The 19,319-nt window shown below is 44.4% G+C and overlaps 1 protein-coding gene across 3 annotated transcripts in view; it reads right to left on the reverse strand.

Annotated features, from left to right (window-relative positions):
• Positions 1 to 570: 570 nt before the first annotated feature.
• Positions 571 to 19,319, reverse strand: part of CORIN (corin, serine peptidase) — a 235,731-nt gene continuing 216,982 nt past the window's right edge. For all 3 annotated transcript variants that reach the window (XM_077847934.1, XM_077847933.1, XM_077847932.1), the window contains 3 exons: positions 10,430 to 10,701; positions 8,200 to 8,333; positions 571 to 2,135 (listed from right to left, as the gene is read on the reverse strand). In XM_077847934.1, coding sequence (XP_077704060.1) covers positions 1,953 to 2,135; positions 8,200 to 8,333; positions 10,430 to 10,701 — 589 coding nt within the window. In that variant the 3' untranslated portion in view covers positions 571 to 1,952. The remainder of the gene's footprint in view (positions 2,136 to 8,199; positions 8,334 to 10,429; positions 10,702 to 19,319) is intronic.

Genomic DNA, 19,319 nt, shown 5'->3' on the forward strand with positions numbered 1-19,319 from the left:
TTTATTACTGGGTGATAAGTCGTGTTTTTTAATTTCTGAAAAATTCTGGATTCTGAAACATGTCTGGCCCTTGGGCAAAAGAGATTTGGGATCTGTAGTGAGGCTTTAAAGGATCTCATTTACAAATAAATAAGTTTTACGCAGAGTTACCCAAGCCCATTTGATCTGTTGCATTTTGGTATTCAGTGTATTTTACTAAGTTTCGGGGAACCGAGCATTGTATCATTGCTCCTGGTAACCATGAAAAATTGATTTAATGATATACATTTTGGGGTATAATTTTATAACAAAAGATTCATGAAAGAATTGTATCAGGCTCCCAAGATGTACTCTAGACGTGAAAGATCCCTCGCGCTGTTACCAGGATTAAAGTTTTCTTTGGACACTGGAGGGACTTTGAGAGTATTAGCAACCTCTCGTTTTCAAAGAGTCACCCATCACCTAAGACAAAAGAGCACGTTGCTGTGCCAGTGGGACACATGACAGGTGAACTCGGATTGGTCGGCAGCTGGGAGCCAACTGTTCTAGGGGGATGCACGGATTTCTGGGACTTGCGATCCATGTTCCATGTCCATTAAAAAGAAGGATCGTACCATTTTATTTGCATGAAGGGTTATGTAGAATAAGTACAGTCGGTACACTTGACCGAACAGAAGTTGAGCGAAGCTACAGGTTATTACATTATGTACCTACAGCTAGAACCAAACCGACGTATGCTCTTCAGCTCTCACACAGTTGTGTCCATCATTCCGTTGCTGGATTTCAGTCTCAACAGGTTTATACAAACCACAGAGCAGGAGACGCATAACATGGAAAGTGTCAAGGTAGCTTTTCAAACCTGAAATGTGTGTACATGCAGAGAAGTACAAAAAAAAAAAAAATGTAAAATTGCTGGTGAAGGTCAGCAGGGAGTCCTAACTTGTTCGGAAGGCATTTCGATGTGGCTAAATGGATGCCTGACAGATTATTTCCGTGTGAAAATTGGCATTTGGCAGCTTTTCAGTGGGGAGAAATACCTTTAACCACCAGTTACTTCGGGAATTGACGTGCATAGAGTGGCCAAGCGCTTAAAAGCATTTTTAGATTTTTGTTTTAGGGACCAAGGCCGAAGCAAGTTTTCCTTTGGCAAAGTTTAATGTCAATTCATTGTCACATAAGGCAAAACAAAAGGTTTCCCACAAATATCCATCTAGTTGTGGAGGTCTCGGTCAGCCAACTGATAACACACTGAACACATCCCGGCTACAGGGAAGGTTCTGTGGAGACCCTTCTGTAAGGTCACATCCTTGACTTAAGTTCAGAGCGTGCAGCCCTGTAATGCTAAAGGCTAGTGTTGACGTCTAACGACCTTTGTGTCAGCACGTCCTGCCATTTCAGCCACTGAAATGGAGGCTACTCTACTTGTCTTTTGCCTCTGACTGTCTTTTCATAGGTTTTCAGAACTATGCAGACTTGAGTAATAGTAAATAATTTAAGCATGTAAAATGTCTTGGCTCTTAATAAATCAAAAGCAAGTCTCCAATATTAATATTAAGATTTGCCAACTCTGCTAATTGTGCTTGAGAAACAAAAGCTGGCAAAGATTCGTCAGCCTGGGTCTCTGTGTCCTCCTGGGGACTGGAATAAAGAGGATTTTCTAGAACCTGCTGCCCTAGCACCTGCCTTATTCCAGAGCTGATAATTTTGTACTATGGTCAAGATGAAGGCTGGCAAAAGAACAAAATCTGCCTTGCTTTGTTGTTTAAAGACTGTCATTAAACTTGAAATAAGAGAAAACTAAAGCTGAAAAGACTAAAATTAGACCAAAACAAACATGAAAATTTGCAGTGCACTGCTGAGCGTCCCTGTCCATGACAAGTGCTTCTGGACGGCTCTCTGCAGGAAGCTCTGCTCAGTCAAAAAGGCCATTTTCTTTGAGTGTAGCTGGCAAAAGTCTCTCGTCATCTTTGGAATTACTTCAGGAGAAAGTTATGGATGTATATTTGTCTTTCAATCCATTCGACGAAGTAGGACACGTTGCTATAAACTCCAGGCCCCAGGACTTTGGAAAAGCAGACAGAGCCCCACGACGTTAAGCCAAATAATGTCCACTGTCCTCCAGGCCGCTCGCAAACCAGTGGCCCACCGCTGTCACCCTGTAATGAACAGCAGTGGACGTTAGTCACCGGTATCTCAGAGCCCTCGTGACCATCCGTGTCATCCCGGGGGTACGGTGAAGCCAAACCCAACCTAACCAACTTCTTAGAAAGTTTAAAACAAGGTTTTCATTGCCAACCGGAGGGAGCATGGGTTTTACTACCTAGATGCAACTTTCGAATGAACATCTTAAACCCTGATCTTTAAGGGAATGGGGGTGCCTTGGGAAAGGGCTCCATTCTTATTTCCATGAAATCAGACTTTTCAGCCATTTCCTGTGCTTATCAAAATAGGTCATCACTTTTTAAAAATTCTAGTGTATCACAACTAATTCTCTCCTAATGTTGAAAGTACCCAAAATGGAACACTCAGATTTTTTTTTTCCCCACACAACAGTAGTAGAAAACTATTCCAAAAATAACTCTCCATTTTCAAGATTCTTGCTTTATGAATGAATGCCTTTAGTAAAAGACACCGGCAACTTGCTGTATTTCTTAATAGTTCGCAGGACTTTTTTCAATTAGTATACATGGAGAATGCCACATCAGAATTATTTACAGTTGGGTATAGTATTGGTAGCCTCTATTCCCCCTCATGTGCATAGAGATATTTTCATTCTTGACATTTTGATTTGGGTGTTGCAGTTCTTTTGCCCACGTGTAATGAACAGTGAGACACTATGGCTTTATAAACGTGAATATTGGCTACATCTGGAAAGATCAGAGATGAGGTGTATTGTACGTGGCATCCAAAAAGAGGAATTGATACCCTGGAAGATAAGGAACTACGTATGTGAATTCATGGTGGGGATTTACAAATACTCCTGCCCCTTTTTTTTTTTTTTAGAACAGAAATAAATTTTAATTTGTTGAAAAGTGCAGCAATAAACAGGGTCTTTTTTGAAGGGCACTTTCTAAGTTAGGTGACTGAGATGACACAAAGCCAGGGCAGAGTAATTTCTAGAAACAGATGACACAAACACAGGAATTCACAGAAGTCAGTGGGACCTAAGTGGTGGTGAAAGTAAAGAACCCAGGTATTCCCATCTCGTTCAGTGATACACCAGCTGAAATACCCTTTGCGTTCTCTTAGTGAGGACCCTGGAGCAATCCATCGTCTTTTGTTAAAGCACCAATCCTTAGACACCAGAAATAAACTTTAAGTTTGTTTCTCACAGACCAAGGTATAACTTCCATGGCTACGGTTACTATTTTGTACAAAAACCTTTGAAATTCTACAGATGGTCTCCCACCCCCCAACCCCCGTCACACTGGAGAAAAATAGTAATTATGTTTACTGGTGCTCCTCACTTTCCCTTGGATTTGCTCATTGAATCCTGATGAAATCCCTATAAGTTGATGACAATCACCGTTTTGGAGGTAATGAGACTGAAGCACAGGTGTGTAACCTGTTCGTAGGCAGAGCGAGCGTGAGGCCCGGGCAGCCTGGCACCACAACCCCAAGTCCCTAACTACCGTGGGAGTCCTCCTACTGTGTCAGCAAAATGTTAAAGTGAAATGAAGTTTTCTGATTGTGCTGCGTGCTTCCGTGGAAACAGCCCTCTTTACGTGTACGCCTTACAGTGCCAGAAGCCTAAATAATAAGGATAGACCTCGCAAGGGGCTGGATAAGTTGTTCTATCTGAAAGCCTGAGTTTTTAAAGCAGCATTTCCTAGAAACGTGTTTTGGACATATTGCACAAGTGTTTTCATCTCCCCTTATATAAAAGCAATACTAAGTTGCTGACTCATGTAGGGTGAGCTGTTTATTATGCCAGGGAGTGATTCAAATGGGATGTGTCTATGTTGCCTCGAAAAAAAGAAGCCTCTTCAGAGAGGAGAATGGGAAAGGGGCGCATAGTAGCTTGGGAATTCAGTATCCTGAAAGGTAGCGTCCATATAATTAAACAAACTACCACTTAAACCAAAAACCAGGATGTGTACAGGTCAGCGTCTCTCCACTTCCAGATCAGGAGTGTAGCCAAATAATTATCTGGTGTCTACTCTTTGCCAGAGTCTGTGCTAGGATCTCTGCAGATGAAGAGGGCACGATTTTTTTGTCCCTGGGTGGCCAAAAGTCTGCTTGGGTAACAAGAGTAACTCTACTCGAAGGCCAGGTCCCAGGGCCATACATGAAGGAGGCTTCAAAGGAACGAGCGCTTACTGACCAGCTGGAGAGGAGCAAAAAGTGCCTTTCCCAAGATGTGGATTTTGAGCTAGGCCTAGGGAGGCAAGTAGACATTTGTCAGGTGGGAAACCAGAAGGGAGGGAGAAGCAATTTGAATGCAAGAGAGAATATAGCAAAAGGCACAATTTGCTCTTTTTTGGTCTGCTTTTCATAATATTGGGCTTTAGGCCAAAGTTTCTGTTTGGCTTTGATATTGATCCCCATGATTTCTAGAACTTAATAGAAGCTTCTGATGTGTGCTATGGATGCAAGGAAGGAAGATAATGAGAGGTTCTAGTGAATAATCTTGCTTCAGACCTGGTAAAAGCTTTTGATGATTTGTTTTCTCCCTGAGGATGTATTGGAGAAAACCCAGGACACATGTAAGACACCCACGGTGCTGAATTCCCACTACTCCCAAGTTCCTATCAGACAACATATGAACATGCCTGTGCTTGGGCTCCAATTCTCTTTCAAAGAATCCCTTCCCTTCTTCTCCTTTAACAATTCCCAAGAGATGAAGAGGCACTAGTTTTGGGTCCACCTCCAAACCATCTTGGGGGGTGGGGGGGGGAGATGTGCCTACGCTAATCACTGCCACCAGGAGGGTGTAGCAGGTGAGCACTTGGACCCTGAAGCCAGGCTTTCTGAGTTCATGTCCTCACTGTACCACCTTCCTGATGGGTAATGTGGGGAAAATTACTTAACCTCTCCACTCCCTTGTTTTTCCTGGTTTCCAAAACAGTAAAAACCGTGATAGTGCCACAAGAATTGATGATGAGGATTAAATGAGTTATTAGAAAGCATTTGGAAAAGATATGGGAACATGACAAACACTAACTGATAGATGCTAATTATGTGATTACTCTTCCCTGAGTGAGTGTGCCAGACATCACACACGGATACGTGAAAGAGAGGGCTTTCACCGACACTGACTCAGGTGATCCTCAAAACACCCTGAAAATTAGAATCAGCTCCATCTTGTGATTCTAGAGAGGTTAGATAACTTCTCCAGGTCACATTGTCCTTACAGGCAGAGATTGGATCCAACCCAGAACGTTCAGGCTGCAAATGCTGTGTCCCAAGCCCCATGCCATGCTGCCTCCCCAAATACTTTTTTTTTTTTTTTGGTTTGGCTTGGGAAGTCAAACCTGGGCCTCTCACAGGAAGGTAGGAATTCCTTCACCACAACCCACCTCAGTCGGACGATTTGTGGCCAAGAAGCAGAAGGGACGGTGCCCTCAGTGAAACTCCAAACCATCTGCTTGCCTCCCTCTTGCCCGTGATAACTAAGGAACCACCACTGGGCGATTTCCAGTCCTCTTGTTTGTCTGTTCTGAAATAGGCCACCAACAGTGTTCCTTTACTATATTGTGTCAGTGGTAATAATATTGTCGCTCTCTTCTTCACCTCAGCAATGTGTGGGGCAATCCTAACTACCCCACAGCAATGAAATAGCAAAGGTGTTTCAGAGCCATGGTGTAGAGTAACTGTCTTCTCCATTGTTCTATGCTTCTTTGAAGCAGAAAGACAAATTAAGAATCCCATTAACAATTGCACCAAAAATAGTAAGATACCTAGGAATACACCTAACCAAACAGGCGAAAGACCTGTACTCTGAAAACTATAACACACTAAGAAAAGAAACTGATGATGACACGAAGAAATGGAAAGACATTCCACGCTCATGGATTAGAACGGAAGAAAAAAAATTGTTAAAATGTCTATACTATCCAAAGCAGTCTACAGATTTAATGCAATCCCTATCAAGATACTAACAGCAATTTTCAGAGCTAGAACAAACAATCCTAAAATGTATATGAAGCCACAAAAGACGCGAAAACCAAGAGGTATCAGAATTTCAGACTTCAAGTTACATTGCGAAGCTGTAGTAATCAAAACAGCATGATACTGGCACAAAACCAGACACAGATCAATGGAACAAAATAGAAAACCCAGAAATGAACCCATAATTGTACAGTTAGTTAATTTTCAACAAAGCAGGGAGGAACATCTAATGGAAAAAGTCCCTTCAACAACTGTTGGGAAAACTAGCCAACTACATGCGGGAGAATGAAACTGGATCACTTTCTTACACCATCCACAAAAAAATAAAATTAAAATAGATTAAAGACCTAAATATAAGACCTGAAACCATAAAAGAAAATCCTAGAAGACAGCACATCGCAGTAATCTAACACAGGCCATAGCAACATTTTTCTAGATACGTCTCAAAATAAAAGCAAAAACAAAAATAAACTATTGAACTGCATCAAAATCAAAAACTTCTGCACAGTGAAGGAAACAATCAATAAAACTAAAAGCCTATGGGATGGGAGAAGATATTTGCAATAAAGGGTTAATATCCAAAGTATATAAAGAACTTCTACAACCCAATACCCCAAAAACAAATAATCCAACGAAAAATGGGGCAGAAGACATGAACAGCTGTTTCTCCAAAGAAGACACCCAGATGGCCATCAGACGCATGAAAAGATGTTCGACATCACTTATCATCAGGAAAATGCAAATCACAATTACACTGAGATACCACCGAGTGGCTAAAATAGAAAACACAAGAAGCAAGTGTTAGTGAGGATGTGAAGAGAAAGGTACCTACCTCTTTCCCTGTTGGTGGGAATGCAAACTGGTGCAACCACAATGGAAACCAGTATAGAGGGTCTTCAGAAAGTTAAAAACAGAGCAACAGAGCTACCCTATGATCCAGTGATCACACTACTGCGTATTTACCCAAAGAATACAGAAACATTCATTCAAAGAAACCGGTGCACCCCTGTGTTTACTGCATTATATGCAATGACCAAACTGTGGATACAGCCCAAGTGTCCACTGACCGATGAAAAGATTAAGAAGTGGTGTATATACACAGTGGAGTATTACTCAGCCATAAAAAGAATGAAATCTTGCCATGTGCAATGCCAAGCTAATAATGCTAAGCAAAGTCAGTCAGAGAAAGACAAATCCCACATGATTTCACTCATGTGGAACATAAGAAACAAATGGGCAAAGGAACAAAAAAGAGAGACAAACCGAGAGACTCTTAAACTATAGAGAACAAGCTGATGGTCACCCGAGGGGAGGGGTGGGTGTGGGGATGGGGGAAACAGCTGATGGGATTCAGGGGGCCCTTGCTCTGGTGTATGGAAGTGTGGGATCGCTACAGTCTGTGCCTGAAACTAGTGTAACATTGTATTTACACCAGAATTAAAATTTAAACATAGAAAAAAATAAGCTTCTTTGAGCACTTGAACTTTTTTGTCCTTCCCTGGGAGCCAGTTCAATATAATAGTCAATGGGTGTTCATTAGGGTAAGAATAAAAATGCCTCCCTGCATTGCTAAGTTAGGGCGCTCAGCAAACCACCGTGACCAGGAGCCCCGAGTGTCCGCAGGCCCGGACCAGCGGTAGGTCGGGACAAGGTGGCTCTCGAGTGTAGGCAAACTCGGGGGGGAGGGGGGGGATCGACTCCACCCTGGAAGCGGGCGTGTTTGCAGGGGCTTTAATGCCGTCATCCTGATGGCCGATGGCTGAAAACGTCCTTTGGTGTCGCTCTGCGCCTAGGGGGTGAGGGTGGGCAGCCCGGTTACTGCTGAAACCTCGTCCTAGCCGCGGGGTGGGCCAGACAAGGCCCCTCTTCCTGCCGCTGTCCCCGGTGCTGCTCCCCACGCAGCCGATGGGGAAGCTGAAGGCGACCTGATGGAAGGCCGTGGGGTAGCTACAGGGGGGCCACCTGGGTACTGGATCAAGTACCTACTGCGAATAAATATTTGGTAGTAAGCAACCTGCAAAAAATATTCCTAAAGGGAATATACACATGAGTAACGATCTTATACGGCCCCACTGACCCGCATCTCCTCGGAACCAGGAAGCCATTTACCATGCACGAGTCGACGGTGCCAGACTCGTAGCCAGCACATATCATCCGGGTGGTGATGGTCTTCATGTCGAAGTAGGCCTGGCACTGCTCCAGGGAGATGATGCGGACTTCACCCTCTTGCAGCTTAAAAGGCACTGGGTTGGGTTGAGTTTTTAAGGAAAAAGAAACAAAATATATTAGGGTACAATGACTCAAGAACGAGGCTAGGCATACATGAGACGATGACACTTGTGTACCAGGAGGAGCATATTCTTAAAGTGCCATCCATCTCAAAGACCAGGCACGTTGGGCATCCGCCTTTTCCAGGGGGAGTGTTGATAGCGATCATCTGGTCAAACTCTGTTATTGGATCAATGAGAGACTGAGGCACAGACCGGACAGCCAACTTGGCTCGTGCCCCCCCCTCCCAGGCTTCAACAGAAACCACGGCTGCTACGATGAAAAGAAAGAGTCAAGCCGGAGCCCCGCACCCGATGGAGGGGCCGCCAGCCCCGAGCGAGCCCGGAGCTGCCCCAGGAGGACACATCCCCCGGGACTGAGACGGGAACGGTGGCTCCCCCGCTAGGTTTAGAGCAAAGTCTCCCCAAGTGCTACCGAGGCCGGTGCTGGAGGTCAGCAGCTTTGACCCCAGAGGCCGCACAGGGAGGGAGGTGTCCAAGGGGACAAAACCAGCCCTTACTGTCTGTCAGCAGAGGGAACCTGCGAATTCTGTCTTGTTTCTAAGTTCTCACCGAATAACGATGGATTCCTCGGAGCATAGTCTTGTTGTTTAGGCAAAATTACACACATCATTCTGCTCTTAGTGATGAGGAAACGGTACACACACACACACACACAGAGTGGCCTATGGGAAGAAAGAATCCCGTCCGGAGAATCAATGTGATCAGACAGTTTCAAGGACTTGTTAATGGTAATAAGGCCCATCGCCTGGGATGCGCGGGGGGCTCAGTGGTGAGCGTCTGTCTGCCTTCGGCCCAGGGCATGATCCCCGGGGTCCTGGGATCGAGTCCTGCATTGGGCTCCCTGCGTGGAGCCTGCTTCTTCTGCCTGTGTCTCTGCCTCTCTCTGTGTGTCTCTCATGAATAAATAAAATCTTAAAAAAAAAAAAAACATCGGTAACATTTATGAGGACTAGTGGTAGGCCTGGACCTGCACTTGGCATATTCTGGGCCTATTTGTCTTAAATCTTTACAAGAATCCTATGAATTAGGCAGCTGCTTTTTTTGTCTCCATTTTATAGTAAGCCAGGAAGTCAGGGTCAATAACACTTTTCTAACCAAATTCGGACCCCTGGTCTTCATGCGACACCACATATGTGGTCTGCGTGATGCTACGTGATTGCTCGGAGTCTGATGCTGATGTCGTAGAAACGATGCAGGTGGAAGCTGCGGCTGTATCACGTCACGGTACCAACTAAGGCTTTGGACAGCCCGGGTCCCCGAAACGGCGACGTGACATGGCCAGCACGGCCTTCGAAGGCCTTCCGTGGGAGCTTTTCAGAAGTCACTGACTCAACCCTGTCCGTTAGCTTTCTCTGTCGTCCACCGATCATACAGAAAAGAAACTCGACTCAGCCTAAAACTGATCTGGCTAAATTTTAAAGGAAAAACAAGACCAAACACCTGTCCTTCCAAGTGGCAGTGGCTAAGGTGGGCAACGGGGACGCCCAGGCAGTCTGCATTCCCAAGGGCCGCAGCGGCCGGCACTTACCGTTGGAGGAGACCCCCCTCCCTGGTTACAGTCTTACCCTGAACTTTTGGTAGGTGACACAGAGGGGGCCCGAGAGGGGGGCTGGGAGCGCCGGGGCGCGCCGTTGAGTCGCTCTGTGTTGGTGTTTGGCCATCTAGGAGCCAAACGACTTTTAATCAATTTCCAGAGGCAAGTGGCAAACGGGTTTTCCTTCTGGGAGGGCTGTAGGTGGTGGTGGTGCAGGTGTGGACGAGGCCCCCTTGTCGCCCCGAGCTGGGGACGTGGGGCCGGGGCTGTCCCCACCGGAGGGAGGCCCGTCCCTGGTGGAGATGGTCTGCAGCCGGGGTGACCGACAGGCCCTCCCCCCGGGCCTCGGCAGGGGCTCCCTGAAGCAGGACTGGGGGGCGGGATTCGGGGGCTGCCACCGGGCCCGGCACCTCCGGTGTGTGTGGCAAGGGCTGCGACACGGCCCCCTGGCACCTGCCCCGGGGGCTGCGCTCCTAGAGCGGGGGACACGGCAGGGGACACGGCCGCGGCTTACTTCTGTGGCCCGTGTGGCCCCAGCCCGTGACATAGCAGTAGGTGTCGGGCTCCGGGGCCCACTGCGCGCCGGGCAGGCAGACGGGCCGCACGTAGCTGGTCTCGCGGACCGCGTGGCTCAGCTCCACGACGCTGATGTCATAATCCACCACGGCCCGGCTGTAGCGAGGGTGCAGGACGATGGTCTTGACGGGCCGCGTCTGCATGAACGCCGACGGGTGGTCCAGGTTGCTGATGCCCAACACCACCGTCCAGGCCGCAGCATCCTCCCGCCTGCAACGATGAACCGACAGCCGCTGGCCTCGCAGACCCGGGCCTGGGTTCTCAAACGCACCCGCGATTTGTATTTAGTTATTTTTTATTTTTTAATTTATTATTATTATAAATTATTATGATTATTATTATTATTTTTACCCGTGATTTTTAGAAGAAATCTCATCTCTGTGACCACGGGCCGACCACATTTATCTCAGAGGCATCCCTCTAAGGGCCTGAGCAATTCGTCGGTCAGTTTTCTCGGGGAAAGCAAAGCTCCTGCTTTCAGAACGGGGCTCTCCCGGCCAAGAACACCGGGTCGGTCGGAAAGGCAGGCAGGGAGGTTCCTTGCTTCACCGAGTGGGGAAAATTAAATTAAAAAATAAATAAATAAGGGAGGAGCAAGATGGCGGAAGAGTAGGGTCCCCAAATCACCTGTCTCCACCAAACTACCTAGAAAACCTTCAAATTATCCTGAAAATCTATGAATTCGGCCTGAGATTTAAAGAGAGACCAGCTGGAATGCTACAGTGAGAAGAGTTCGCGCTTCTATCAAGGTAGGAAGACGGGGAAAAAGAAATAAAGACACAAAGGCCTCCAAGGGGGAGGGGCCCGCGAGGAGCCGGGCTGAGGCCGGGGCGAGTGTCCCCAGGACAGGAGAGCCCCGTCCCGGAGACGCAGGAGCTGCACCGACCTTCCCGGGCGGAAAGGGGCTCGCAGGGAGGTGGAGCAGGACCCAGGAGGGCGGGGATGCCCTCGGGCTCCCCGGGACAGTAACAGCAACTGCGCGCCCAGGAGAGTGCGCCGAGCTCCCTAAGGGCTGCAGCGCGCACGGGGGACCCGGTGGGACCCGGAGCAGCTGAAGGGGCTCGGGGGCGGCTCCGCGGAGGGGGCTGCGCGGCCCGGGAGCGCGAATCCAACAGCGCAGGCTGCGGAGCACAGGGCGCCGGGACACAGCCCAGGATCCCGCCTCCCCCGGGACAGGCAGAGGCCGGGAGGGCCCAGGACAGCAAGGACGCTCCTGCCCCAGCTGAGCACATCAGCGGCCCCGCCCCGGAGCCTCCAGGCCCTGCAGACGGAGTTCCTGCCGGAGCTGAATCCAGGTTCCCAGAGCTGCCCCGCCACTGGGGCTGTTCCTCCTGGGACCTCACGGGGTAAACAACCCCCACTGAGCCCTGCACCAGGCAGGGGCAGAGCAGCTCCCCCAAGTGCTAACACCTGAAAATCAGCACAACAGGCCCCTCCCCCAGAACACCAGCTAGACGGACAACTTCCAGGAGAAGCCAAGGGACTTAAAGTACACAGAATCAGAAGATACTCCCCGGTGGTTCTTTTTTTTGTTTGTTTTTGTTTTTGTTTTGTTTTGCTTTTTGATTTGTTTCCTTCCCCCACCCCCTTTTTTTCTCCTTTCTTTTTCTTTCTCTTTTTCTTCGTTTTTTTTTTTTTCGTTTTTTTTTTTCTTTTTCTTCCCTTTTTTTTCTCTTTCTCTTTTCTTTCCTTCTTTCTCTCCTCTCTTTTTCTCTTTTTCCCAATACAACTTGCTTTTGGCCACTCTGCACTGAGCAAAATGACTAGAAGGAAAACATCACCTCAAAAGAAAGAATCAGAAACAGTCCTCTCTCCCACAGAGTTACAAAATCTGGATTACAATTCAATGTCAGAAAGCCAATTCAGAAGCACTATTATACAGCTACTGGTGGCTCTAGAAAAAAGTATAAAGGTCTCAAGAGACTTCATGACTGCAGAATTTAGAGCTAATCAGGCAGAAATTAAAAATCAATTGAATGAGATGCAATCCAAACTAGAAGTCCTAACGACGAGGGTTAACGAGGTGGAAGAACGAGTGAGTGACCTAGAAGACAAGTTGATAGCAAAGAGGGAAACTGAGGAAAAAAGAGACAAACAATTAAAAGACCATGAAGATAGATTAAGGGAAATAAACGACAGCCTGAGGAAGAAAAACCTACGTTTAATTGGGGTTCCCGAGGGCGCCAAAAGGGACAGAGGGCCAGAATATGTATTTGAACAAATTCTAGCTGAAAACTTTCCTAATCTGGGAAGGGAAACAGGCATTCAGATCCAGGAAATAGAGAGATCCCCCCCTAAAATCAATAAAAACCGTTCAACACCTCGACATTTAATTGTGAAGCTTGCAAATTCCAAAGATAAAGAGAAGATCCTTAAAGCAGCAAGAGACAAGAAATCCCTGACTTTTATGGGGAGAAGTATTAGGGTAACAGCAGACCTCTCCACAGAGACCTGGCAGGCCAGAAAGGGCTGGCAGGATATATTCAGGGTCCTAAATGAGAAGAACATGCAACCAAGAATACTTTATCCAGCAAGGCTCTCATTCAAAATGGAAGGAGAGATAAAGAGCTTCCAAGACAGGCAGCAACTGAAAGAATATGTGACCTCCAAACCAGCTCTGCAAAAAATTTTAAGGGGGCCTCTTAAAATTCCCCTTTAAGAAGAAGTTCAGTGGAACAGTCCACAAAAACAAAGACTGAATAGATATCATGATGACACTAAACTCATATCTCTCAATAGTAACTCTGAACGTGAACGGGCTTAATGACCCCATCAAAAGGCGCAGGGTTTCAGACTGGATAAAAAAGCAGGACCCATCTATTTGCTGTCTACAAGAGACTCATTTTAGACAGAAGGACACCTACAGCCTGAAAATAAAAGGTTGGAGAACCATTTACCATTCGAATGGTCCTCAAAAGAAAGCAGGGGTAGCCATCCTTATATCAGATAAACTAAAATTTACCCCAAAGACTGTAGTGAGAGATGAAGAGGGACACTATATCATACTTAAAGGATCTATTCAACAAGAGGACTTAACAATCCTCAATATATATGCTCCGAATGTGGGAGCTGCCAAATATATAAATCAATTATTAACCAAAGTGAAGAAATACTTAGATAATAATACACTTATACTTGGTGACTTCAATCTAGCTCTTTCTATACTCGATAGGTCTTCTAAGCAAAACATCTCCAAAGAAACGAGAGCTTTAAATGATACACTGGACCAGATGGATTTCACAGATATCTACAGAACTTTACATCCAAACTCAACTGAATACACATTCTTCTCAAGCGCACATGGAACTTTCTCCAGAATAGACCACATATTGGGTCACAAATCGGGTCTGAACCGATACCAAAAGATTGGGATTGTCCCCTGCATATTCTCGGACCATAATGCCTTGAAATTAGAACTAAATCACAACAAGAAGTTTGGAAGGACCTCAAACACATGGAGGTTAAGGACCATCCTGCTAAAAGATAAAAGGGTCAACCAGGAAATTAAGGAAGAATTAAAAAGATTCATGGAAACTAATGAGAATGAAGATACAACCGTTCAAAATCTTTGGGATGCAGCAAAAGCAGTCCTAAGGGGGAAATACATCGCAATACAAGCATCCATTCAAAAACTGGAAAGAACTCAAATACAAAAGCTAACCTTACACATAAAGGAGCTAGAGAAAAAACAGCAAATAGATCCTACACCCAAGAGAAGAAGGGAGTTAATAAAGATTCGAGCAGAACTCAACGAAATCGAGACCAGAAGAACTGTGGAACAGATCAACAGAACCAGGAGTTGGTTCTTTGAAAGAATTAATAAGATAGATAAACCATTAGCCAGCCTTATTAAAAAGAAGAGAGAGAAGACTCAAATTAATAAAATCATGAATGAGAAAGGAGAGATCACTACCAACACCAAGGAAATACAAACGATTTTAAAAACATATTATGAACAGCTATACGCCAATAAATTAGGCAATCTAGAAGAAATGGACGCATTCCTGGAAAGCCACAAACTACCAAAACTGGAACAGGAAGAAATAGAAAACCTGAACAGGCCAATAACCAGGGAGGAAATTGAAGCAGTCATCAAAAACCTCCCAAGACACAAGAGTCCAGGGCCAGATGGCTTCCCAGGAGAATTTTATCAAACGTTTAAAGAAGAAATCATACCTATTCTCCTAAAGCTGTTTGGAAAGATAGAAAGAGATGGAGTACTTCCAAATTCGTTCTATGAAGCCAGCATCACCTTAATTCCAAAGCCAGACAAAGACCCCGCCAAAAAGGAGAATTACAGACCAATATCCCTGATGAACATGGATGCAAAAATTCTCAACAAGATACTGGCCAATAGGATCCAACAGTACATTAAGAAAATTATTCACCATGACCAAGTAGGATTTATCCCTGGGACACAAGGCTGGTTCAACACCCGTAAAACAATCAATGTGATTCATCATATCAGCAAGAGAAAAACCAAGAACCATATGATCCTCTCATTGGATGCAGAGAAAGCATTTGACAAAATACAGCATCCATTCCTGATCAAAACTCTTCAGAGTGTAGGGATAGAGGGAACATTCCTCGACATCTTAAAAGCCATCTATGAAAAGCCCACAGCAAATATCATTCTCAATGGGGAAGCACTGGGAGCCTTTCCCCTAAGATCAGGAACAAGACAGGGATGTCCACTCTCACCACTGCTATTCAACATAGTACTGGAAGTCCTAGCCTCAGCAATCAGACAACAAAAAGACATTAAAGGCATTCAAATTGGCAAAGAAGAAGTCAAACTCTCCCTCTTCGCCGATGACATGATACTCTACATAGAAAACCCAAAAGTCTCCACCCCAAGATTGCTAGAACTCATACAGCAATTCGGTAGCGTGGCAGGATACAAAATCAATGCCCAGAAGTCAGTGGCATTTCTATACACTAACAATGAGACTGAAGAAAGAGAAATTAAGGAGTCAATCCCATTTACAATTGCACCCAAAAGCATAAGATACCTAGGAATAAACCTCACCAAAGATGTAAAGGATCTATACCCTCAAAACTATAGAACACTTCTGAAAGAAATTGAGGAAGACACAAAGAGATGGAAAAATATTCCATGCTCATGGATTGGCAGAATTAATATTGTGAAAATGTCAATGTTACCCAGGGCAATATACACGTTTAATGCAATCCCTATCAAAATACCATGGACTTTCTTCAGAGAGTTAGAACAAATTATTTTAAGATTTGTGTGGAATCAGAAAAGACCCCGAATAGCCAGGGGAATTTTAAAAAAGAAAACCATATCTGGGGGCATCACAATGCCAGATTTCAGGTTGTACTACAAAGCTGTGGTCATCAAGACAGTGTGGTACTGGCACAAAAACAGACACATAGATCAGTGGAACAGAATAGAGAATCCAGAAGTGGACCCTGAACTTTATGGGCAACTAATATTCGATAAAGGAGGAAAGACTATCCATTGGAAGAAAGACAGTCTCTTCAATAAATGGTGCTGGGAAAATTGGACATCCACATGCAGAAGAATGAAACTAGACCACTCTCTTTCACCATACACAAAGATAAACTCAAAATGGATGAAAGATCTAAATGTGAGACAAGATTCCATCAAAATCCTAGAGAAGAACACAGGCAACACCCTTTTTGAACTCGGCCATAGTAACTTCTTGCAAGATACATCCACGAAGGCAAAAGAAACAATAGCAAAAATGAACTATTGGGACTTCATCAAGATAAGAAGCTTTTGCACAGCAAAGGATACAGTCAACAAAACTCAAAGACAACCTACAGAATGGGAGAAGATATTTGCAAATGACATATCAGATAAAGGGCTAGTTTCCAAGATCTATAAAGAACTTATTAAACTCAACACCAAAGAAACAAACAATCCAATCATGAAATGGGCAAAAGACATGAACAGAAATCTCACAGAGGAAGACATAGACATGGCCAACATGCATATGAGAAAATGCTCTGCATCACTTGCCATCAGGGAAATACAAATCAAAACTACAATGAGATACCACCTCACACCAGTGAGAATGGGGAAAATTAACAAGGCAGGAAACAACAAATGTTGGAGAGGATGCAGAGAAAAGGGAACCCTCTTACACTGTTGGTGGGAATGTGAACTGGTGCAGCCACTCTGGAAAACTGTGTGGAGGTTCCTCAAACAGTTAAAAATATACCTGCCCTACGACCCAGCAATTGCACTGTTGGGGATTTATCCCAAAGATACAAATGCAATGAAACGCCGGGACACCTGCACCCCGATGTTTCTAGCAGCAATGGCCACTATAGCCAAACTGTGGAAGGAGCCTCGGTGTCCAACGAAAGATGAATGGATAAAGAAGATGTGGTTTATGTATACAATGGAATATTACTCAGCTATTAGAAATGACAAATACCCACCATTTGCTTCAACGTGGATGGAACTGGAGGGTATTATGCTGAGTGAAGTAAGTCAGTTGGAGAAGGACAAACATTATATGTTCTCATTCATTTGGGGAATATAAATAATAGTGAAAGGGAAAATAAGGGAAGGGAGAAGAAATGGGTGGGAAATATCAGAAAGGGAGACAGAACGTAAAGACTGCTAACTCTGGGAAACGAACTGGGGGTGGTAGAAGGGGAGGAGGGCGGGGGGTGGGAGTGAATGGGTGACGGGCACTGGGTGTTATTCTGTATGTTAGTAAATTGAACACCAATAAAAAAAAAAATAAAAAAAAATAAAAAAAAATAAAAAATAAAAAAAAATAAATAAATAAATAAAATAAAATAAAATAATAATAAAATATAATAAAATAATAAAATAATAAATAAAATGAAATTAAAATATAAAATCAAAAAATAAAATAAAATAAAATAAAATAAAATAAAATAAAATAAAATAAACAAGAGGAAGAGGGAAGACATCTGGCACGTGGAGAATCCTGAAAGCTCCGGGAGTGCAGCGTTCCAAGGTGCACGGACTAGAACCTTCCCAGCAAGTGCTCAGAAACAGCACGGCTGGGCCTTGGCCTGACCACCGGGCCTTGTCCCCTTTCTAAGTCTCGGGCTTGAAGTTTTCCAAAGGTTCCCCTGAAAACTTGCCATTTCTCTGAGGCACTTGCTCCTTCTTGGGGGAATCTCTTTCCTGAACATATCTCCCAGACATGATGGGGGAGCTAGCCACCATGGTGAAGTTACAGAATGTGAACAATCCCCTTATCCCAGGTTCCAAAAAAGCAGAAGAATGGGGTGGTCAGACACATATTCTAGAAATTCAAGAATGAGATTTCAGAATGTTTTGAAGAAAAAAAAGGGGGCAGACATGATATCATATCCAGGGACTGGATCAAGTACAGATCAAGTGAGATGAGAGCATTAAAATGCCAAATTATCATGCTACCATCACAAGTGACTGCAATAGGAAAACAAAGAATCAGCTAAAGAGTGAATGTGACTGCGTAAGGATCCCAGAGCTTTGCAACCAGAAACTCTACCACAAAAGAGTGGCCTGAAAGTGTAGCAATTACTGGAAAGTCTTAGTCATAGACTGAGCAGGGGTTTAAAAAGGAGAAAAGCAGGAAATGTAAAAATGGCTTCTCTGCCAAATAAGGTGCAAGAACAAGGAAAGGGGAAAATTTCTGTGTGGGGCAAATAATATTAGTGAAGAACTAAGACAAAACAGAACCGTTTGGAGTTTCCTTTGCTTCCAATTTCTCCATTCAAAGAGGATGTTCTTCAGACGATATGCAGAAGATTCATCTTCCATTTGAAAAAAACATACAGGTGCTTAAGACATGACAATGCTGTGGTCTAAGATTTGGGAGGACTCAGTGAGGCATCATTGACCTTCGGTAGATGAATTAACATTTCTAGTTCCAGACAAATTACAGTCTTCACTACTAAAAGAACTGCACATATGATTACTAAGAAACATCTAGAAGGGGCTGGTTAGTCAGTTAACAAATATTCATTGAGGGGCTGTATATGCTATGCTGAAAGAAATGAAAATACAAGGGTGAGGAAGACAGTTCATGCCCTCATAGAGCTTTTATCCTACTGTGCTAGGAAATACATAAATAAGATTATCTTGGGCACTTTAGAAGTGACCAAATGGGGTTATATGATAGATGACCGAGAAGGGTGGTTTCACTGTAGCCAAGATGTTTAAGAGAGGTCTCTGACAAAGTTATACTTAAATAGAGCCTTTAATGACCAGAAGGAGGTAGTTTTGTGGCTATAACTGCAAAAGCAGCAAGTTCAAATGTTCTGAGGTAGAAACGAGCTTGGAGGATTTCAGGAACACAAGGCTAGATGTCTGCAGTCCAAGAGATAGGACTAGATCTTGAAAGGCCACCATGAGATTTTGTTCTTGTTACAATGGGAAGAGTTTTAAGCAGGGGGAGTGACTTGGTCTGATTTGCATTTTAGAAAGATCACTATCTCACCGTGTGGATAACAGACAATAAGGGAACAAGAAAGCAGTTGAAAAGACTGGATAGGAAAACGTTTTAATTGTTATGGATTGATTACGTTTCCCCCACCTCCAATTCATATGTTGAAGTCCTAACCCCTGGTACATCAGAATATGACCTTTTTGAAGATAAGGTCTTTACAGAGGAAATCAAGTTAAAATGAGGTCATTCCGATGGTCCCTAATCTAACATGACTGGTGTCCTTCTAAAAAGGGGGAAATTTGGAGTTAGAGATACAGACCAAGAGAACACTATGTGAAGATGAAGGCAGAGATTCAGATTCATGTGATGCTTCTACAAACCAAGGAATGCCAGGGATTGCCAGCAACCACCAGAATCTAGGTG

Source organism: Canis aureus, chromosome 14 (assembly GCF_053574225.1).
Source record: "Canis aureus isolate CA01 chromosome 14, VMU_Caureus_v.1.0, whole genome shotgun sequence".
Taxonomy (NCBI): Eukaryota; Metazoa; Chordata; class Mammalia; order Carnivora; family Canidae; genus Canis; species Canis aureus.